The following is a 20,750-nucleotide window of genomic DNA, read 5'->3' as shown; positions in this document are numbered from 1 at the left end:
CTGGAAAAACATAATGGAAAATTCTTTGACCAACATATTTACCACACTGAAATATGGAAAAATTAAGAAGAAGAAACGTAAGAAGACAGGAAGAGCTCCCTGAGGCAACCTATAAAGCCAAAAACCATGTGATTAAAATAATCGTAAGGATCTCCCACCCACTGTAAATACCTGCAGATGACAACTGCTTAGTCCTTAGTGGTGTGATAGCAGCACCTGTTATTCCTTCCAGACAAACATTATGTATCTATGTTCCATTTCATTTATTTCTCTTATATTCTGCTGTATTCAATAAGGTGGTGCGTACTTCCATAGCAACGTTGAAAAGATTAATTAAAGATTGTAAATAATGAACAGTTAAACTGCACTGTGTACCTGGATTGTATCATTGTCAGGCTTCGTCTCCACCCACAGAGTGTCCAGGTTATAGACTGTCTGTGTCGCTCCACAGATGTACACAAGAGCATCGGACAGCAGTATCAACCACTGACTGGAGAACCTGGAGACATTCTGGAACCGTCAGCGGATGTGACCTCGACTCTCTCATCAATCTCCGCTGAGGCGTCCTGTGTAACATGACAATGCAACACGAATTCGATTCATTCTTCATTGATTTGCAACTCATGTTTATCTCTGCTGTCAGTAACTTGAATGCAGCACAGGAAAATAATGATTTAAATTATACCTGCTTATTCAGCCAGTTTAAAATTAGTGTGCTCTGCAGTTATGTAAATAAAATAATAGACATAATTTGCCCCATAATCCAACAATTTGGAGGTTAGGTTCTGTGACTTCTGAGGTATGTTGAAATCTGTGATCAATTGACATGAAAACTGGTAGTGTATGATGACAAAGGATCCTCCTTTAGGGTGACACACAATGAGTCTTTAGCTTCAGCTTACTTTAAATTTACTATAGTTCTTGATAGTAGAAATTTCCATTCATAAAATTTGAATAAATTTGAAGCTGACACATTTACATGCCACCTGGTGTTTGTTATTAGGTCACTAGACGGCATGAAACCTTGTGAAAGAGGCTACAGAGGTCTCGGGACTATTTGGTGGTGTAAGAATGGAATTAGGAATTGTCTGATGTATTTAACACGCGAGCACACGCACCCATTTTTGTTCACGAGGACACGCACTACGGCAATTTGCTCACATCTTACTATATTGTTTCTCACGATCTTGACATTAATCCCTATACTGTAGTACTAATTGTTGGGTGTAGTCCATTATCTTAACTTATTCTAGGTATTAATATTCTTTGATGATAGTTTTCCAATTTATTTAAATAAATATTTTACAAATATACAGTAAAATCATAGTTTCGTTTAAACTACGCCTTGGCACGCCATGTTAGCAAATTGCCGCGATTGTTTGAATCAGGTTTAAAAGTAATAATAATGCCACAATTGTTTAAAAATCAGTACAATTTATATGTTTTAGTATCTAAAAATCTATGATAATTTTATATTTATCCTAATGATGTACTAGTTATTGTTAGAAATAGAGTACTTTAAATTATAGTTATAATTTAAACAAAATTTAACTTACTTTATACTATTTTCATAACTAGGACTACACTGATATACAAGAATATTTCTAAAAGTATAATTTAACCCTTTAAGGACCATAAGAAATGTGGCATGAAAAAATAGTTGTTATTCTTGTAAATATATTGCAGTTATGTAACTAAACTATTTATTTGTATTTAAAATAATTAGTACACCTAGTTTATTATATAATGGCATGGGGACAAATGTGTCCCTACGGACTGTAACGGAACTTGACAAAGATACTGCAATGGCATATATTTGTCCCAAGCGGACTGTAGTAAAACCTAGTAAATTGAGTACTTCACTATATTTCTGTAATTTTACAAGTCTTTGTATGTTTATTTAGGTGTTTAAAGTAAATATTATTTAATAAAAAGTTGTTTTATTCACAAAATTATGAAATTACAAAACTTGCTCGTCAATATACATGTTCGAAAACGTGTCAGTTTATTATAAAAAAATAACAATAGAACGTTGTTCTTATGTTGATTAGTGAAACTGTTCAAAGCAGTTTCTTTCATTGGTAAAGCATAAATGAACTTGACATATTACACATATACAGTTTGTTTCGGTTTTCTACTTTGTTCTTGGGCACATTCAACACATCGACGTCTGATATTTGTCTTTTTTCATGATATCTTCTGGCTTCAATGAGGGTCTTATATTTTAGATTTCCTTGACAATGGAGTATTGGGAAGTGAACGCATTCTATTTTTGTAGTCACCAATTAGACCTCGCGCTATCATTTGTCGGTACTCAAGATATGTAATAGCTTTTGAGTTCTCAAATTTTCATCTTGGTTTTATGTAAAATAAACGTTCACTAACAGAATCTATCTCACAAACTTCAAGTCAATACCCTAACTAACTAGTAAGAAGAATAAAATGGCATAACCTCAAAATCTAATATGCCAAACTGAAGGAAACTGTAGTCAGCTGTTCTCAATAAGGCTAGCCAACCTAATTCCCTCACAGTCCATAGGGACATATGTGTCCCAACGAAAAAAAAAAATGTAATTATGAGCAAATAAAAAATAATATTATCAGATTTTCTTCCTAAATTTATTGGTCATGTTGTATTATGATAATACCATCAAGCAATTCATCCAAATTTGCATTAAGAATGTTTGTGCAAAAATATAATAAAACTAAGAAATACATTTATAATTACATTGCATAATTATATATTTTTAATCAAATAAAGGAGACTTTGTTTTACAGCGGGAATAATTTTTTAAATGTATTTCTAAGCTTTTTGAATCGGTAATAATTAATATTTATGAATATTAACTTGACTGGCATATAGAAAAAAAAATTTTATTCTGGGGACACATGTGTCCCTTGGTCCTTAAAGGGTAAACAAAATTAAACTTACTTTATACTATTTTCATAACTAGGACTACACTGATATACAAGAGTATTTATAAAAGTATAATTTAAACAAAATTTAACTTACTTTATACAATTTTCATAACTAGGACTACACTGATATACAAGAATATTTCTAAAAGTATAATTTAAACAAAATTTAACTTACTTTATACTATTTTTTCATAACTAGGACTACACTGATATACAAGAATATTTCTAATATTATATAAACTATTTACCTTTTGATTAAAAATGAAAACAAAATTATATTTTAATTACCTGTGTAGCCCTACTCTGTTGTTAAATACAAAGAAAATCACTTGCGCATTTATTTTTGTGTAAAAAAAGGAAGAATAATTTTAGTATGAAATTTGATAAAACTTGATGAATTGGGTTTCTATTCAAAATCCATACTTTCATTATTGGTTTCTTCTGCTTCACTCTGAACATCTTGTGCATTGCAGCTACAGTGTGTTCTTTGCAGATCGGTGTCTGACAGTTATTGCAAAAAAACTTGTTGTTTTTCGATTTTTCCTTCTCGGACATATACCACATTTTTGCATAGCCTCCTTGATGAGCCTGCTGCACATCGGACAGGAATATGGGCAGGTCGAATCTTGAATATGTCAGGTAATCTGTCTTTGATTTGACGAGGTAATGATAGTTTGTCATTTACTCTTCTTTGTACAAGGTCTGTTAAAAGTTGTCGCCCTAGATTCGAGAGAAACAATCTTCTTGGAAGGACTGTATCGTCAGCTACTCTTAGATTATTTGCTTTGTGTATCAACATAAGCATTAATACCTCCAACATTAAGAAGGAAAAAAAACAGTGTTAGTGGCCAACGGGTAGAGATTCTTGACACGGAATATTGTTTTTGCATTGGCATCATTTACATCAAACACCACATTGGTCTTATTGTAAAATGTAATGATGGAGGGCATTGCACCTATCGCCGGACTCTTCGTCAATATCATCTGTGTCATGGAAAGTAGACAAAAAAAGCTAGGACTAACTTTTTATTTGAAGGTTTGTAAGATACCAATACCTCAGTTTGTGTGTGAATGCGAACATGGAAGCTCTTTACTGGTCTCTCGTTCCATTTGTTTTCAGTGATCAACTCTAGAGGGATTTCTGGTTTATTCTTTCTGATGTGTACCAACCAGTGTTAACTTCTTCTGCAGAAGATCACGTGCAATGGGAATGGAAGTGAAGTAATTATCACATTGTGACATTTCTTGGCCGGTGTAAGCTATGTGAGAAGTCATTCTATTAACTACATCACGAGTGGATGTGCTCAAAGCAAAGGGCCCTCTATGCTGATTCGTAATAAAAACTTCTAAACTAGAAAGTATAAAAAGTCTTATAATCTGTCAGTGCCCAAACCTTTAATACCAAATTTTCCTGGTTTTTTAGGCATGTACACACGGAAGGGGCACTTGCAAAAAGTTTGGCAGCATTTCGTCCAATGTGACGAATGCTCCGTGAGAGTAGTTGCTGCGACAGCTTTGAACAAACTTTTCAAACAGTTCTCTTAAAGCAATACATTTTGTCTTGGGACTTTCTCAATTCTCTGTCATCACCACTTACATTATCAAACCGTAAGTTTTGCAACTTTGATTCACTTCCCGTGGCCAGTCTGAATATCTCTACTCCAAAACCATCACTTCGCCACAAATCTAAAGTATTTTGTACACCTGAAATTACAAACATCAGATAGATACAACAAGCCTAATAATGCTCTCATTTCAACGTAGTCAGTTTCTTTGGCATTCTCGAATTCGAAGAGTAATTTGCCTTATTTTGGGCAATTTTCTTGTTAGTACATGAAACTATGTTTTTCTATTAGAGAATCGGGGAAAAAATAACATCCAACATTCTAGCTCTGGACTTTGCTCTGATTGCCTCGCGCCTAGGCCAGGAAAGTTGTGTTATAAAGTTGTGACTTCTAGCTCGTGATGATTTCTTTTGAGGAGTGTTGGACCAAACCAAAGGATTGGGATTTTAATCTAGTTATTCTACCAGTATAGCATGGACTAATTATTGCACTCGTTTGTAATAACTGCTGGTTACCTGTAACCAGTAACTGCTGAGTTCTGGTGACTGGGTCCAGCAGATGCTATGTCCTGGAAACTGGGTCTAGCGGCTGCTAAGTCCTGGTGATTCGGTTCAGTGGCTGCTAAGTCCTGGAAGACTGGGATCTAGTGGCTTTCTATGTCCTGGGAGACTAGGTTGTAGCGGTGTTCAAGTCCTGAAGACTGGGGTCTATCGGCTGCTATGTCCTGTAGTCGATCGGCTGCTAATAAACGACTTCCGCTACGTTCTTGAACATTAGTCTTCTTCTAATAGATCCCCAATGCTCTCTTCAGAATCACTGTCTTGACTAAAGTTTTGAATAATTTCAGGATTCGTTCACATCACTCAAGTCAGATAATTACATCGTTCTAATTCGCTTGTTCGTGGTTCTGGAACTGACTCTAACAAGTCTCGTATGCGTCTCCTGTTCCTCTTCATATGTATCCATATTTTACCTTATAAAGATTTTTTAAGTTTCAATATCCAAAAACTTGCGCACTAAAACTAATTTTTAAAACACAATGTATCTATAATCATATATTAAATACACCAAATTACACGACAGCAGATCGCTAACGGTAAAATCGCTGGACAGCACGCACGTAGGCAAAACTGCTCACAATTGGGGGGTAGCGCTTGACATAACATAAGGACTGCACATCCCGGCGACCGGCAAGACACTAACCCAGCCCAAGGTCACGTAGAGGGATAGTTTGCACGAGGATTACAAAGCCGCCCAACTTTCTCCCGCAAACAATAAAACAGCTGCACTCAATATTAGAAAAATGCGGCAATTTGCCGAGGTGTGCATGTGCTCGCGTGTTAACCACTCAATATAGTTTTGACATACATGGACGCAACAACTTACCACCACTACATTGTATGGTTTGACGTCTAGATAATGTGCCATCAGCCCGGCCTGTCATTCTATCCTAAGACCAGTTCTCGAATTACTTTGACAAAGTAATAACCATTAACCCTAGAAGTGTGTCCATGTTACCAAAAGATAAAACGTCAGTCCATTTTTGACGTGTTGCAAGGTTTTTTTAAAAAAATTCGTAATATAAAAAAAATACTTTAACTTAATATCAAGGAAAACATATAGTGTTTATATATCTTTTTTCTTCTCAGAAGTTGTACTATTTGAAATAGGAATAAATGTTTTGATATTCTTTGGTTTAGTATATACTTTTATGAAAATAATGAGAAATTGCAAAAAGTTTTATATGAAAATTTCAAGTTTGGACCTCTGTAAGGTATTGAAATATTAACCAGTAAGGTCAAAATGTTTAAATGTATAAAATGTTAGAGAATTTTATGCCAAATTAAAAAAAATATATTAAAAAAATTTCTATTAAACAAAAATTGTAATTTTGCCAATTTTTCTTTTTACAAAAGCGAAAATGTACAAAAATGTACAAGGGGTTTGGGCTTTTCATTTTTTTACCTCCAAATGTGACTATATATTTATATGAAAAAACAGTTTTCTATTGTAAATTATACATGCTATTTGAAAAACACTAAAAGTAAACAACAACAAAATAAACTGTTATTTTATTATAAGCTTACAAAAAAAAATCTGTTGAAAAATGAAAATATTTCGTAACAAAATTCAGAAACAAGCTACAAATTTTCACTTATACTTTATGTTTATGTAATTTTTTGAATATACCCTTAGTAAGTATGTTTGTTTGGCTAAAATAAAATATAATATATGTTCAAATACTTTGAGAAGGAACTGAGTTATGACATTTTTTTGTTAACAGTCGCACGTTATTTGAAGAATTTACTCATAAAAAAATAATCTGGTTTGCAATGTAAAAAAAAATATGAAAACATTTTTTTTACTTGTTATATTATGTTAGCACATAATGTTTGACAGAAATACACTCAATAATTTTTGAAAATTGAGTAAAAAATAAATGTTGTGCGTCAAATATTGTAAAACCTTGCATTGTTAAAAATTGTTGAGAATAGCCTATATAAACAATAGATAGTATAGTTCAAAATAACATTGTTTTATAATGTTTTTGTCATTTCAATATGCATTTATGCAGTAGAGTATTTTAACCTGAAAAAATAGAGACCTAAATTATGAAAATCGGGTAAAAAAATAAGCTCGTGGGTGAAATAAAATGTTCAACAATGGCCGACAGGGATGGGTTTGGGTTGGTCTTGATGCGACGACGCCGTGATTCATCTTTTCGTTTCGCACTGCCGGAAACCTACTGAACTAAATTTACCGCTGAAAGATTGTACGGTAGATCGTTTCTTTCACTTTACACTGTTTTTTTTATTTTCTTTATTGACAATAAATAAACTGTGTGAATGTTATTGTACTAACCAGCATAAAATATGCTGGTTTTACAAACTTTAAAATTGTCCCTTTTTAGAATATTCATAGTAAATCAAACTATTCATTATAATGACTTTTCTGTTTGCAACTGGAGAAAGAACTTTTTCATTCACGCGTCTATTGACATATGACAGCACCGTTTTGCAGGGCAATACGTAACTTGCTGTGATTGGTTGAAAAATGACGTATTTCTTTGGACCCGGCCACCCGCGAAAATTCCACTCAAATGATGACGTCTTCAGAAAAACATTTCACCACGACCGTAATATTGATGTTAGAAAAAAAAACGTTTATATGAAAATTGTAGAGTGGAATCTCACAATTTTCAATGATACCAAAAACATGGTGATTGTTTAAAGATAAAATAATTATTTTTAATGAAAAACTGAACCGACATACAATATGCTAGTTCCGCACAACACACATAAATTTACAACCGACATAAAATATGCTGGTTCCACACTTCTAGGGTTAAAAGGCATATAAAAAAAAAACAAGAATCAGTTTATTTTATTGTTTTTGTTTCTAGTTGTTTATTTTGCTGAATATTGACAATATTCATGGTTTCAGTTTAGCTACAAAAACAAACCATATATACAGAATTTTACTGTATTTTAAGTGCCAATTTTAATTATTGCATGATTTCTTTAATTTTTACTATCATTGGACTATTTATTATCAAATTGTTATGAACCAATCTCAAGACACTAAAACTAAGTTATACTTATTCATCCGTTACAGTCATCTGAATATAAAATGTACCTTACAATATGTTTCCCATAACTCATAAAATCATCCATCACTTAAATTCAGTTCCTTTGAGTTACCAGTTTCCTATATGGATTTGTAAGCTTTTTAATTTTGACTATATTACATCAAGGTTACGCTTTGCCTAACAAAATATTAATTTTTTGATAGTAAGCTGTATATATATCCTTCTTTCACAGTTCATTACTTGAAAATTTATAAATTTTAATACTATATAAAACAAGCAATGCTTGTGAACTCTACAGTTTATTTAACTTATTTTCTTGTAGAGATGTATTTAGATTAGATACCTGAGGATATCCACAAGTCTGCCACAACTCTCCCAGAACATTCCTGGTGCTGTCGGCCTGGCTTGCGCATCGTGTCTTGTTTGTCACAGAACTGTTCCCACTTGAGCGCTTCCGGAGGCACAGGGCTCTGTCCACGGGACAGCATCATCTGGGCAATATTGGCAAGTTTCAGAGAAACAGCTCTTATACAAACTCCTTACAGTGAATAAACTGGTACTTCATTAGCCAACAGATGTCTAATAGCAGATATTATCCCAGTTGATGATTGTTAAAGAGATTAAATGTCCACACACATACACACTCAATGACACTTACATTGAAATGAGCTTCCATTACAATCAGTGATTCCTTTGGCTGGCTCTAAACCTGATGTGGTATTTATATGGACATTAGTTTGTAGAGCAATAGACTTAATATTGTACGTACTAATTGGATAATATTAATGAATGAGGGTATCTAGGAGGAATTGTAAACAAAACCTTTGTAACTCTTTTGCACATTAGGCTAGTTTAAGAACATTTTATGTACATTAGATTTTTAACAGACCATATTTCAACTAGCTTCTTGGAAAAAAGTGTCAATGACTTTTAACCAGCAGGTTTTTCTTATAAGAAACCACATTAACTGGCCTATGGTTGGTAGAAAGTGGACAAAAAGGGCTGTGTTTCATGTGCTCTGTATGACTCGTACAAACTTATCAAAGCATGTCCTATTTAGTTTTATTCTAGTAGTCAGCTTTACTCCATCTAGATTATCAATAATTTTTGTCATGAGTTGATATTTTCATGTTTAAAATACTGTTCTTTGTCACCGACTATTTTTGGATTTCTTCAGATGAACATGGACTCCAGATTTCAGGAGTCAAGTTCTGTGACAGCATCATATTTCAGATACTGCATGTAAGAAGAAGGTGAACTGGAGCTAAACTCAACATTCACAAACAGCACGTACCATTGGATCACTTTGAAACTGAAATACAACCTACTAACTAGTTATTAATGGATAGTTATTAATGTCCTGTACAACAAACTGGATTGAAATTGACAAATTGTGGTACATAACTTACTGTAAAGAATATAAATCCAATCCTGAAAAGACAATTTTGGAATGTCCAATGCTTACCTTGTAAACAGAGACCCTGTTGAGGGGATGTGTGAAAGCGCAAGTGAGTATTGCCTCAGGGGAAGTCTTGCGAGACGGTAGCCTGTCGGAGAAGATGGCCACCAGCCTGGGAGGGATGTCTACGACACGAGCTTAGTTGTGAGAACCCGCTCATGGCGATCATATCGCAGACCGCGCCCAAATATTACATCATACACCTGCATGGCCACAACAGATGTTTAATATCTAAATCTATTTTGATGATTAGTCAGTCCAACTGTATTCTTTCAACAATAATTGAGAAGTGAAACCCGACAGCTAGTCAGTAGTAAGTGTTTCCTGATAATTAGTAGAAATCACAGTTTTTTCTCGACTTTGGAGTATTTCCCTTATACTCATGGCATAAGGAACTCGAAGACTGAGATACAGTAGAAGTCTGTCTAATTAACTGAAGTAAACAGAATCGGGACTCCCTTAGATATGATAAAACATGGAGATTAGAGATAAGAAAAACTCAATATTGATTAATAAACAACAGTTTGTTCACACAATTAATTAGTGTTATTTATGTACCTTACAATTAAATACAAACTACACACAATATTATATTTCAATAATGTCTGATTGATTTTTACTATAAGCTCTTGGCTTCTTTCTTTTACTGCAATGTTGTAATTATACTGAATAAATATTTCGTCAAGGGCTGTGCCCCCTTGCATTTTGATGTAAACCTATAGCTACTTCCAAGATCTTCATCCCACAAGAATGAGAATTTTAGGAATATTATCGCCTGTATTGTCTTCTTCTTTTTATTGATGATTAACCTCATCTCTATCTGTTATCTGATACTGTTGGTTATAATGTATATTCTTAAAAATTTGTTTTACAATTTTGAATTATTAGAGGATAAAACATTTTTTAAACAAGTGATTTTTTTTTATGATATTAGAAAAACTAAACAATTTAGTTCCACAGGACTGGAACAGAATTTATTTTCACAAAATGTTGGCTCTGTGAGGAAGTTATTAGCTAAGGCCATTTAATGTTCCTAATTTGACTATTAATTGATAACTTAATGATACTTTCACTATCAACAACTTTGGGCTGTTAAGTGACTATAAAGGGACATTAATTCCATTTCAAAAACTTAAATTTATCAAGTTAAAAATATATTATTTAATGCCATTACGCCCTAGTACAGATACCATTACTACAGGACTGGTACGATGTAGAAAATACCTACATATCTATGTATTGAATAAAAAAATGTTTATAATTTCTGAACAAAATTATAAACCTATTTAACATGAAACATATACAATGAAAAATGTTGAAACTTGTTTTGTCACAACTCCAACAGGAATATCTATTCAATATCCTTACAATGTACTAACCTGTAAATACTCATCCATGTGATCCTGTAGCAGTTTGAAACTGCTCGTGCCTTGAGACATGGACGTCACATTTACGGCAGTTAGTTGTAACAGATCTGTGTATCTGCAACATTTCATACAATTAATATTATCAAGAGAAATGACACTTTAAAAAATATTTCACTATAAAATGTATTACTTGAAAAAAAAAACCGAACACAAAAATAAAAAGTTTTGATTAATATTTTAAAAACTATAAAAGTAATATTAATCTTTTTAGAAAAGCTACATTTTTTGTGTTGTTTTGGACTAAATTTGAAACTAAACAGCTGATTAATCTTAAAATATTACTATGAATATTTTTTCTTTTAATCTGGTTCATTTTTATTGTTTATATACAAAAAAATTTATAATACATTAAAAATTATCGCAGTAGAAGTTTTCTCATAAATGTCTGTACATACAGGCATTGGGACTATAAGAGTTAATCCTTTTACATAGAGTTCTTGCAGAATTTACAACAGTCCAGAGATAAAAAAAGTTTAAATGAACTAGTGATATATGAGAAAAATCAGATTAGGAAATTTTATTACATACATAACTATATTGTTCCTTGATTTTTTAACATCACTTCATTCAACCTTTAAGAAGTTATCGTATCTCTTCAGTGATTTTGTATATCTGGTTATTAAAAATCTGTTTCTTGAACCAGCCAGTTTCTTCAATTCTTCTAGTGCCAAGCTATTTTATCAATTCATGAGAGTAAAGTGTCCGTTCTATTTTATTGCCAAATGTACACCTTTAGAAAAACTTTCTCTACACTTTTGTTTTTTTTTTTTTAACATTATTGTCTTCCAGTTTTTACTACTGAAAGATTAAACTGGAAATGAAATAAAAATAAATTATATAAAATATTACTAGGTAGGTTTATAAAATTGAACAAACAATAAAAAACAAGAGAGAGCAGCAGTTACAATAATTAACATAACATTTTTCAGTGGCCAACAGATCAGAAGATTCTCTAGCAATATTGTGCTTTATATACCTTTCATGCAAAAATATGTTCATTTTACGTTAACAAAACAAAACATACCATTTTGTTGCTTAGCAACAAAACTAATACATAAGTAATAATTTAGTGAATTTTTACAATGATGATTCTTTTAACATTTTTGCTCTTAACATTCAAATTTTCAGATAGCGGGAATATCTTATAATCGATTCTGAATCCAAATTTTCAGACATGTTGAAAAACAATATATAATAACATTCACTCAAATCTTAATTTTTGTTATATTGTGATGTTTACGAAGAACTATAGGTATGATAAAGAGTATTTTAAAACTTAATACAACTTATATTTTAACCTTCATAAACAGTACATAATGTATGTGTTAAACACAAAAACGCCATGTTTTGAAAAAGTTTTACTTTCCAAGTATTTTTTTATGTATTATAACATGAATTTCTGTATATGTGGTAATTACTGAACACATTAAGCAATAACAAAAATAGTATATTGGTCTCCTCATAACTTAAGTTTTTAAAATTGTCTATCTATTGACAGATGATATTAGACTAAAAGTGTTTACAATAGAAACATAAAATTTAAATAGATTCTTTTTTAACCCTTTTGCTGATGAAGTCTAGGTTTTTCCTATCCTGTTGATGTCCGATACATCGGATGTCTGTAAAATAACCTTTTTAAAATACGTTACATACGTCCAATCACCATGGAACTATTCAAAGTTTACAAAAAATTACATGATTAAATTAAAATTACAGAAGCTTCATGAGAAAATAGTTTTACAAGTCTGAAGACATAACACTTTTTATATCTCTTGATATAATGTAAAATCATGAAGGAAGGTGAAATAATAGCATAACATATTCAGAGAAGAAAACTTTCCAAATACTTAGGACATCTTATAGTTTTAAAACCATAACTAAACATGCAAACAACAAACTTCCCATTCCCATGTAAACTTGTTACCAACAAGATAACTTTTTGTAATGCATATTTTGAAAATGTACTACCAACTTTTTAGTACCACTGAATTACTTCAAATTTAATAAAAAAATTTAAAATTGTTACATTAAAAACAATACATGCGATAATGATTAAAGAAAAAAATGTAATCTGTAAAATAAACATAAATATTATGTAATTCTGAACTATTATATTAATCATTAAAAAATCTAAAGCACATTTCTTAAACTATACGTTTTGACTAAAAATTGCTTTGTCAGTTTTTGCATGTATCATTTCTAAAATGCTAGGCAGTGTTGACTGATGACAATAGTTAAGCTACGTTTTACATTGGAAAGATATTGCGCAAGTTTTGTGCCTGACAGTAAAAACTGCTGGTCTATACGGGCACACAAGCAGTGTCATGATGTGACCAGTGTAGGACAGTTGTACACGAGAATTGGAAGACAAGTGTTGGATATTAGAATTTCAATTATAAACATTGACAAGATATTAGTGTTATGTGAACAGATTTTGCCTTGATTCCCACAACAACCAGCAACGCATCTGTAATAAATTCTCGTATTTAACCCTATTCACACTACAACTTTAATTTTGACGTATTAGAGCGATACCCAAGTGATAAGTGAATGAGCAAAATCATAAGTGATCTATCTGCAGATCCAAGGACATCAAGCCAGGATGACTGTGTTGTCTAAGGCACTACTCTCAGACACGAGAGTTGGCATTGGAGTTGAGGGTCACTGGTCTGTGGTAAAGTTTAGAGAGAGGGCCCCCCCCCTCAAATTAACAGTGGTTGGCTTGGGTGTAAGTTGACGGGATCAGTGTATTCTTCTATAAGTGTGCCAGACTGAAAATACCCTTTTGCTTTTTGTCTTCACTATTAAAATAAACCACTTAATTTGTGTTATTTTATGTTTTGCAACGCATTTATTATTAAATCATAACCATAATAGTAACTTATAAGAGTTTAAAAAAACCCATTTAAATCATATCTGGCGTGTTAGAAAAATTTACCAGCAGGTGGAAAAGATAATACTGCTTATCCTTGTTCACATTATGTGACAGTAATTGTACAAGTGTAAATACAATTTTATAAAATTTAATACTTCAGCACAAAAACACTGTTGTTGCCTGTACACCAGGAGAAAGGACCTATCTTTAAATACTCACTTGGAACACAAGTTAGCAATGATGTCATCTAGGTTAGACTTCCTCGCTAGTGGTTTGAGGACCGAGGTTTGCACTGTGAGCATCTCCTCCAAGAAGCACTGCTCGCTAGCGAGGTCCGTGCTGGAGGCTACATCACTATCAAGTGAGCCGGCCACGATACAGGTGAAGTCACCACAACACATGACGTGCAGTGGAATCTCGCTGTCCAACATATCGTACTCTGCCATGTCCTCATTCCTGCACAAACACATTTTATGGATATGAAGTCACCACAACACATGACGTGCAGCGGAATCTCGCTGTCCAACATATCGTACTCTGCCATGTCCTCATTCCTGCACAAACACATTTTATGGATATGAAGTCACCACAACACATGACGTGCAGCGGAATCTCGCTGTCCAACATATCGTTACTCTCTGCCATGTCCTCATTCCTGCACAAACACATTTTATGGATATGAAGTCACCACAACACATGACGTGCAGCGGAATCTCGCTGTCCAACATATCGTTACTCTGCCATGTCCTCATTCCTGCACAAACACATTTTATGGATATGAAGTCACCACAACACATGACGTGCAGCGGAATCTCGCCTGTCCAACATATCGTACTCTGCCATGTCCTCATTCCTGCACAAACACATTTTATGGATATGAAGTCACCACAACACATGACGTGCAGCGGAATCTCGCTGTCCAACAACATATCGTACTCTGCCATGTCCTCATTCCTGTACAAACACTCTTTTGATTCAGGTGAGGGCAAAACTACTACAGAAAATTCAAGAGGATAAATTGAAAGCACTTTTATTTGAAGATATTTCAAACAATAAGTTAAATACTACCTTATCAAGAGCATCTGGATGCATTTTCACATTGGTAAACTAAGTACAGTGTTTTGAACAAAGGGATTCCTGAAAGAATATGGTACAGTTATTGACAAATATTCTATTGGAACATAGATATAGTGTTGTAAATATTTTAAAGTGACAACATTGGATTATGCTGTACCAAATACTTACTTACTTACTCTTACTCTCATGGCCATGGATACCCTAGGTGGTATTTGGCCTCGCCAACCAGCTGCCTCCATCTCTCCCTGTCTTCACAATCCCCCTGACCCGCTCTCAATTTCCGCAAGTCCTTCTCCACCTGGTCCTTCCAGCGATTTTTGGGTCTACCTCGAGGTCTTCTTCCAACTGGATTGTGTTTCCAAACCTCTTTAATCAATTTGTCATCCTCCCTCCTCATCACATGGCCTGCCCACCGAAGTCTCTTGCTCTTTGCTTCTCCTACAACGTCTGGAGATTGAAACATCTCTCTGATTTCTTGGTTGTGGCTGATTCTCCATCCATCTCCATCTCTAATAGGTCCGAAAAGTTTCCTCAAAATTTTATTCTCGAATGTAACCAATCTCTTTTCTGCCTGTTTATCTATAAATCCATGTCTCTGCTCCATAGAGAAGAACTGGTCTTATAACAGTCTTATATATTCTTAATTTTGTTTTGTAAGACAGTAATTTTGATTTTAAAATATTATTTAATGCGTACATGCTTCTATTTGCCAAATTTATTCTATTTTGGATTTCTATTAGTTCATTACTCTTTGATTTAACTATTGCTCCGAGGTATTTGAATCTTTCAACCTGTTCGAATTTATGGTTCAGTATTTCCAAATCTTCTCTACCATTATTTCCTCGCCTAAAATAAATCAACTTTGTCTTAGCGTCGTTAATTTCTAGTCCTATTGACCGGGTTTTGTCTATTAATATTCCTGTCATCTCCATCAGTTCATCTCTGTCATTGGAAACTAACACCACATCATCCGCAAATGCCAGTGCTCCTATCTTAGTTCCAATGCTTATACCTAGTTTCCTATTTCTTATTTCTTTCAATGCTTTTTCCAGGGCTAAATTGAACAGTAATGGAGAGAGGCTGTCTCCCTGTCTCACCCCTGTTTTTACCTCAAACTCGGGTGAATATTCATTTTCCACTTTAACTTTCCATTTGGAATTTTCTAAGCTAAGTTTTGCCATTTTCGTTAGTTTTGTAGGTATTTTTGTATGTAGGTATATTGTAGGTACCAAATACTTAGTATAAATAAATGCTACTGGAAGGTATAAACCAGCCAGTACTGAATGCTCCTGGTATGCTTACTGAACTGACGGAAGTTAGCAATTAACTTGCACCAAAATGATTTAAGAACAATTAATTAGTTTCATAACAGTAAAAAGGTACTTATAATGCTGTACTGTAAATACATTACTTCTTACTATAGTTCTTAAACATATGTGGAACACCATTTTACCAGTAATACAAGTACATAGACAGCATAGTTATATTAAATTGTTTAAAACATTTTTCAAGACCTGGAGAAAGAATGGGATGCAGAAACATGGTTTGTGGCTACATGTTTAGCATAAAATATTACTTTTAAATTATGTACTACACTATATTTATGTCTGCAAAAATATTTCCAACATAGAACATCCAAATTTGCAATGAAAATTTCAACTGAACCAAAGTCAAATATTTACAAGTTGACAACGATTAGTGGAGATTAGTCACAATGTATTATCTTGAAATCAATATCTGAAGAAATTTAGAAAAGAGCAGATGTGAAAATGGGACACAAAATCATCCTGAATGATAGTCATTTAAATACAAAAAAAAGTTAATTTGAGGAACATTAAATCAGTTTTATCTAATTATTTTATTTTCTTGGATGAGAAGTTGTAAACCATCTATTAGAAATTAATTAAATAAAAATCACCAAAACAAGCAAACTGAGCATTAATGTTATAACTAATTTTTCATATATAACTTCTTGTTAAAACCAACTATGTTTAATCATACAACAAGTAAAAAAGAAAATAACTTAATGTGCCAAATAAACTACCATATGGTGTTTTTTTTACAACTGAACTATCATCATGTAATGGTAAACTAATATGATATTATGAACTGAAGCTAAACACAGCATTCAAAATTAATATGATGCTATCAAAATGTATACATCATTCAGTTCTAATTTATTAAACAATGATCAACTACATATAACACAAATTATTATTTCATATGATAAGGTAATGAGTAATTAATTGAACTGAAACAACTACTGACCTTAACACTCAAGAACACAAATGTCTGCAAGACTGAACAATCCATATCTGAGCTGTATCGTGTGGATAGTGCTAGTAGAACATGCACGGTCCAGCTTAATCTCTAATTGCTGAGTGATTCACACTTCTTGGAAGTGTATGTTAAATGCTGATTAATTGTTTACTGCATCTGATATTATTTCAGCTATGTACATACAGGCCCAGGGGCCCAGAGCCCAGAATTGAGAAGTGAAAAATTAAACATTTTCCTCATTATCATATATATTTTCTAGAAAATTTTCGGATTTAAGTCCTGAAAGTTCTAAACTGACATATCGCTCAATTCTCCATGGTGCCAATAATATTTTTGTAAGAGACCGAAGTTAATCTTTTTTAAAGACCATTTAAATCTGTAAATAGTTGTATACCTGTTACACCGTAAGACAAAACCATTTCCGTTTTACAACATTTTAAATAAACCAATGCAAAATTAACACTTTTTATTTTAAAACTATACCTAAATTTTGTTAATATCTTAGTTGTAATAAATATACAAATTGTGACCATTTCAAATTCGGTAAGTACTTATTATTTTTTCACTAGACAAGACTGCGTTCCTCATTTGATCACAAATTTATCAATTTAATTCCAATAAAAAATGTTACAGGTAAATGTTAAGTATAGAAATAGTGAGAAACTCGTTCACCATTCTTATCAAACATTTTACAGCTTCAAAAAACGTTTAGATCAGAGGAAGTTTCCTAAACAGTAATAACAAAAATAACAATTGTATCTTATGAAGACTGCCATGAGGTTTTAACTAACAACCTTTTTAGTACCAAGACGATTTCACATTGTACGTGTACTAACTACCAGGCAATTCTGAAAGTAAATGCAAGTGCTTCAATAAAACTTTTTAAAATATTACTGTTGAAGTTTTATTTATAATTATTTTTCATTTAGCAGATAATTATTAACTGAGCATTAGCTAACCCTATCACTTGAGAGGCTGCACAAATTTCATTTCTGTCTGTCTGTGAACTAAATCTCAAAAATAAACTGACCGATAGACTTGAAATATTACAAGAGGAAACACTGGGTTCCTTGACGATACATGTCCAACCATGGAAATTAGCTGAGCGTCATTGTGACTCACTAGGCAGACACAATTTTTCTTTTCTCTGCAGTGGTGAAAATTTCTTTTCTGTATAAAGGTCTGTTTGTCCATCTTTCCACAGGATATATCAAGAATGAAATAAGTTGTAGACTTGTAATTATGCATGCTTCAGCAAAACTTGTTCTATAATATAATGATACTGTAAATACAATTATTCATATAAATAGTAATATTTTACAAGATTTTGTATTAATATTTTGAAGAAATGTGTTTTTAAATTCAGTTATACACCTATAGGTAAACCGCTTAAAAAAAGAACCGGGTGATTTTAGTTCACGCAGAGTGAGGTAAATACCCCTCTGCCGCTGAATGCTGTCCTCTCCCCAGTATCCCCACCACTGCTCGATACTCGCCCGTTTGCTCTATGACCTGACCTGGCCACTGCAACTTAGCGGCTAATCTCACACCAAAACGCAAGCTCCCTGGATATGTCTATAGCTACATTAGTCTGTTCAAGTCATATTTTACGCTTCCAAAGGCCTACACACAAAAATACAATACACTTATAGAATAGGTAAGTAGCTGCAATGTAAACAAAACGGCGAGACACAATCCACACAGCTGATAAAACAGACGAGATGCTTGTCCCAACCCCCCACCACTCAAGGGGGTCCTTCCTGCACATGGCTGCTCAGATATTTGCTTCTGCACAGGTTTCTTTGCAAGCGGTTTATCTATAAGAGAATTTTTGAGATTTCTTGACTTTATTACTATGACTTATTAAATGTAACATTATATCAATTCTATAGAAATAAATTCACCAAAGTGAATTTGCAATCTAAAGTAACAGAACTTAAAAATTAATTTTCAAAATGACTATTACTCGAGCATATTTTATAACTCTTATATTGCTGTTAAAATAGTCATACAGGGTAAAAATGAAAAAAGTAAACATAAGTCTAACTAAAACATACAATGTTTGTAAACAAACATTATCATTGACAAATGAGTATTTATTGAATTGTGACATCACTTATTACAATTTAATAATAATAAATTCTAGCAACAAAAATGTTATATGTTCATATAAACATCTGTAAACCAACTCTATATAGCTTTGTTACATATTATTTCATACAAAAACTAACTATTATTTCATATTATTTTGTAACTGTTGACAGTCGGTAAAACAATGATGTGAAAGAAATTAAACAATTACAATACCAATTTTTGAAACAATATTCCAGATTGGAAACAAATTAAAGTCGTATGATAATAAGCTAAAAATGTTCCTTAACCTTTTGACTGATATGCAAAGATATATATTGTTGTGAGCATATTTGCCAAAACTTGATATACAACAAAATATCCTTGTTGCATAATACATTTTAAAAGTAAAAAGTAAAGAATGTCTTATTTTATCAGACAAAGTTAGGGCTAAGAAGCCCTCTCTAACACTTAACCTATTTTTACCATATGTAAATAAATAGAGAAATATATTCACATCAAAACAATAATAACAACTATAACGAAAAAAACATTCATATAGAATATTCAATGTGACTTTCCAGATTTCCAACAAATTGCCTCGTATTCTTGTCAGTAAATTTTAATTATTTTACCAATAAGTCGAGCAATGTTTATCTGATATGCTTAAAATTATAATTTTTTTTTATTTGTTGGCAATAAAAGTACTTGTAAATTAAGTTACTGTCACAAAAAAAATTCAAAAATATTACTAATGTAAGGAAAAATATGTTTTTATAAATATAGAAATAAAGACCAAAATAAATTGTTGTAAATAACTTTCTAGGCCATTTTATATTTTCTCTAATAGGACGTTTTAGGATCTAAAGTACAAGACTAATTTCAAGTCTACTTGTTATTATATAATAAAGCTACACATTTGTTAGTAGAATCCTACAAAAACACAAATTTTAAATCATCAATTATAACAGATATTAACAATTCTTCATGGATCGATCAAATGGTTAAGCCATTTGGCATTTAATTATGTCATTTATAAGCTGGTGAGATAACACAGTATGTAAATGAACTATCTCAAGTAGTGACAAATCTATTGTCTCTCCTATTTATACGTCTATATAACTTTTAATAATTACTAAATATTTTGCTCATACATCAGCCTTAAGTAGCCATTTAGATTGCTTCATAAATATAGCAACGACATTAAAATAATTTATATGCTTTTACAATAATAAAGTTCTCATATTTTTGTACCGTTTGTTGAAAATTTATAAACATTTTAGAGGAATTATTACCTAAATAAGTAACAAATACATAGCACCAACATGAATCTCAATATTTTGATTATATTTGGCATGCTCAATATATAGATAACTTAATTTTTTTTAGAATTCTCGGTATTAGCAAAGTTCTAAAGGAAACACAAAATAAAATAAAAAAAATAGAGAAAACCCGACCATGATTTACAGATATGCAGAATGATTCAAAA

The 20,750-nt window shown here is 32.4% G+C and overlaps 1 protein-coding gene across 1 annotated transcript in view; it reads right to left on the bottom strand.

Moving 5' to 3' along the window:
- Window positions 1–375: 375 nt before the first annotated feature.
- Window positions 376–20,750, bottom strand: part of LOC124371926 — a gene marked incomplete at its 3' end in the record, with an annotated part of 49,838 nt that continues 29,463 nt past the window's right edge. The window contains exons 4-11 of the mRNA XM_046830297.1: window positions 14,054–14,290; window positions 10,912–11,014; window positions 9,711–9,735; window positions 9,539–9,669; window positions 8,417–8,564; window positions 4,473–4,623; window positions 3,343–3,544; window positions 376–510 (exon numbers count right to left, since the gene is read on the bottom strand). Coding sequence (XP_046686253.1) covers window positions 376–510; window positions 3,343–3,544; window positions 4,473–4,623; window positions 8,417–8,564; window positions 9,539–9,669; window positions 9,711–9,735; window positions 10,912–11,014; window positions 14,054–14,290 — 1,132 coding nt within the window. The remainder of the gene's footprint in view (window positions 511–3,342; window positions 3,545–4,472; window positions 4,624–8,416; window positions 8,565–9,538; window positions 9,670–9,710; window positions 9,736–10,911; window positions 11,015–14,053; window positions 14,291–20,750) is intronic.

The sequence above is a fragment of the Homalodisca vitripennis genome, unplaced genomic scaffold (genome assembly GCF_021130785.1).
Source record: "Homalodisca vitripennis isolate AUS2020 unplaced genomic scaffold, UT_GWSS_2.1 ScUCBcl_2256;HRSCAF=6820, whole genome shotgun sequence".
NCBI lineage: Eukaryota > Metazoa > Arthropoda > Insecta > Hemiptera > Cicadellidae > Homalodisca > Homalodisca vitripennis.
This window is presented reverse-complemented; position numbering and strand designations above follow the sequence as displayed.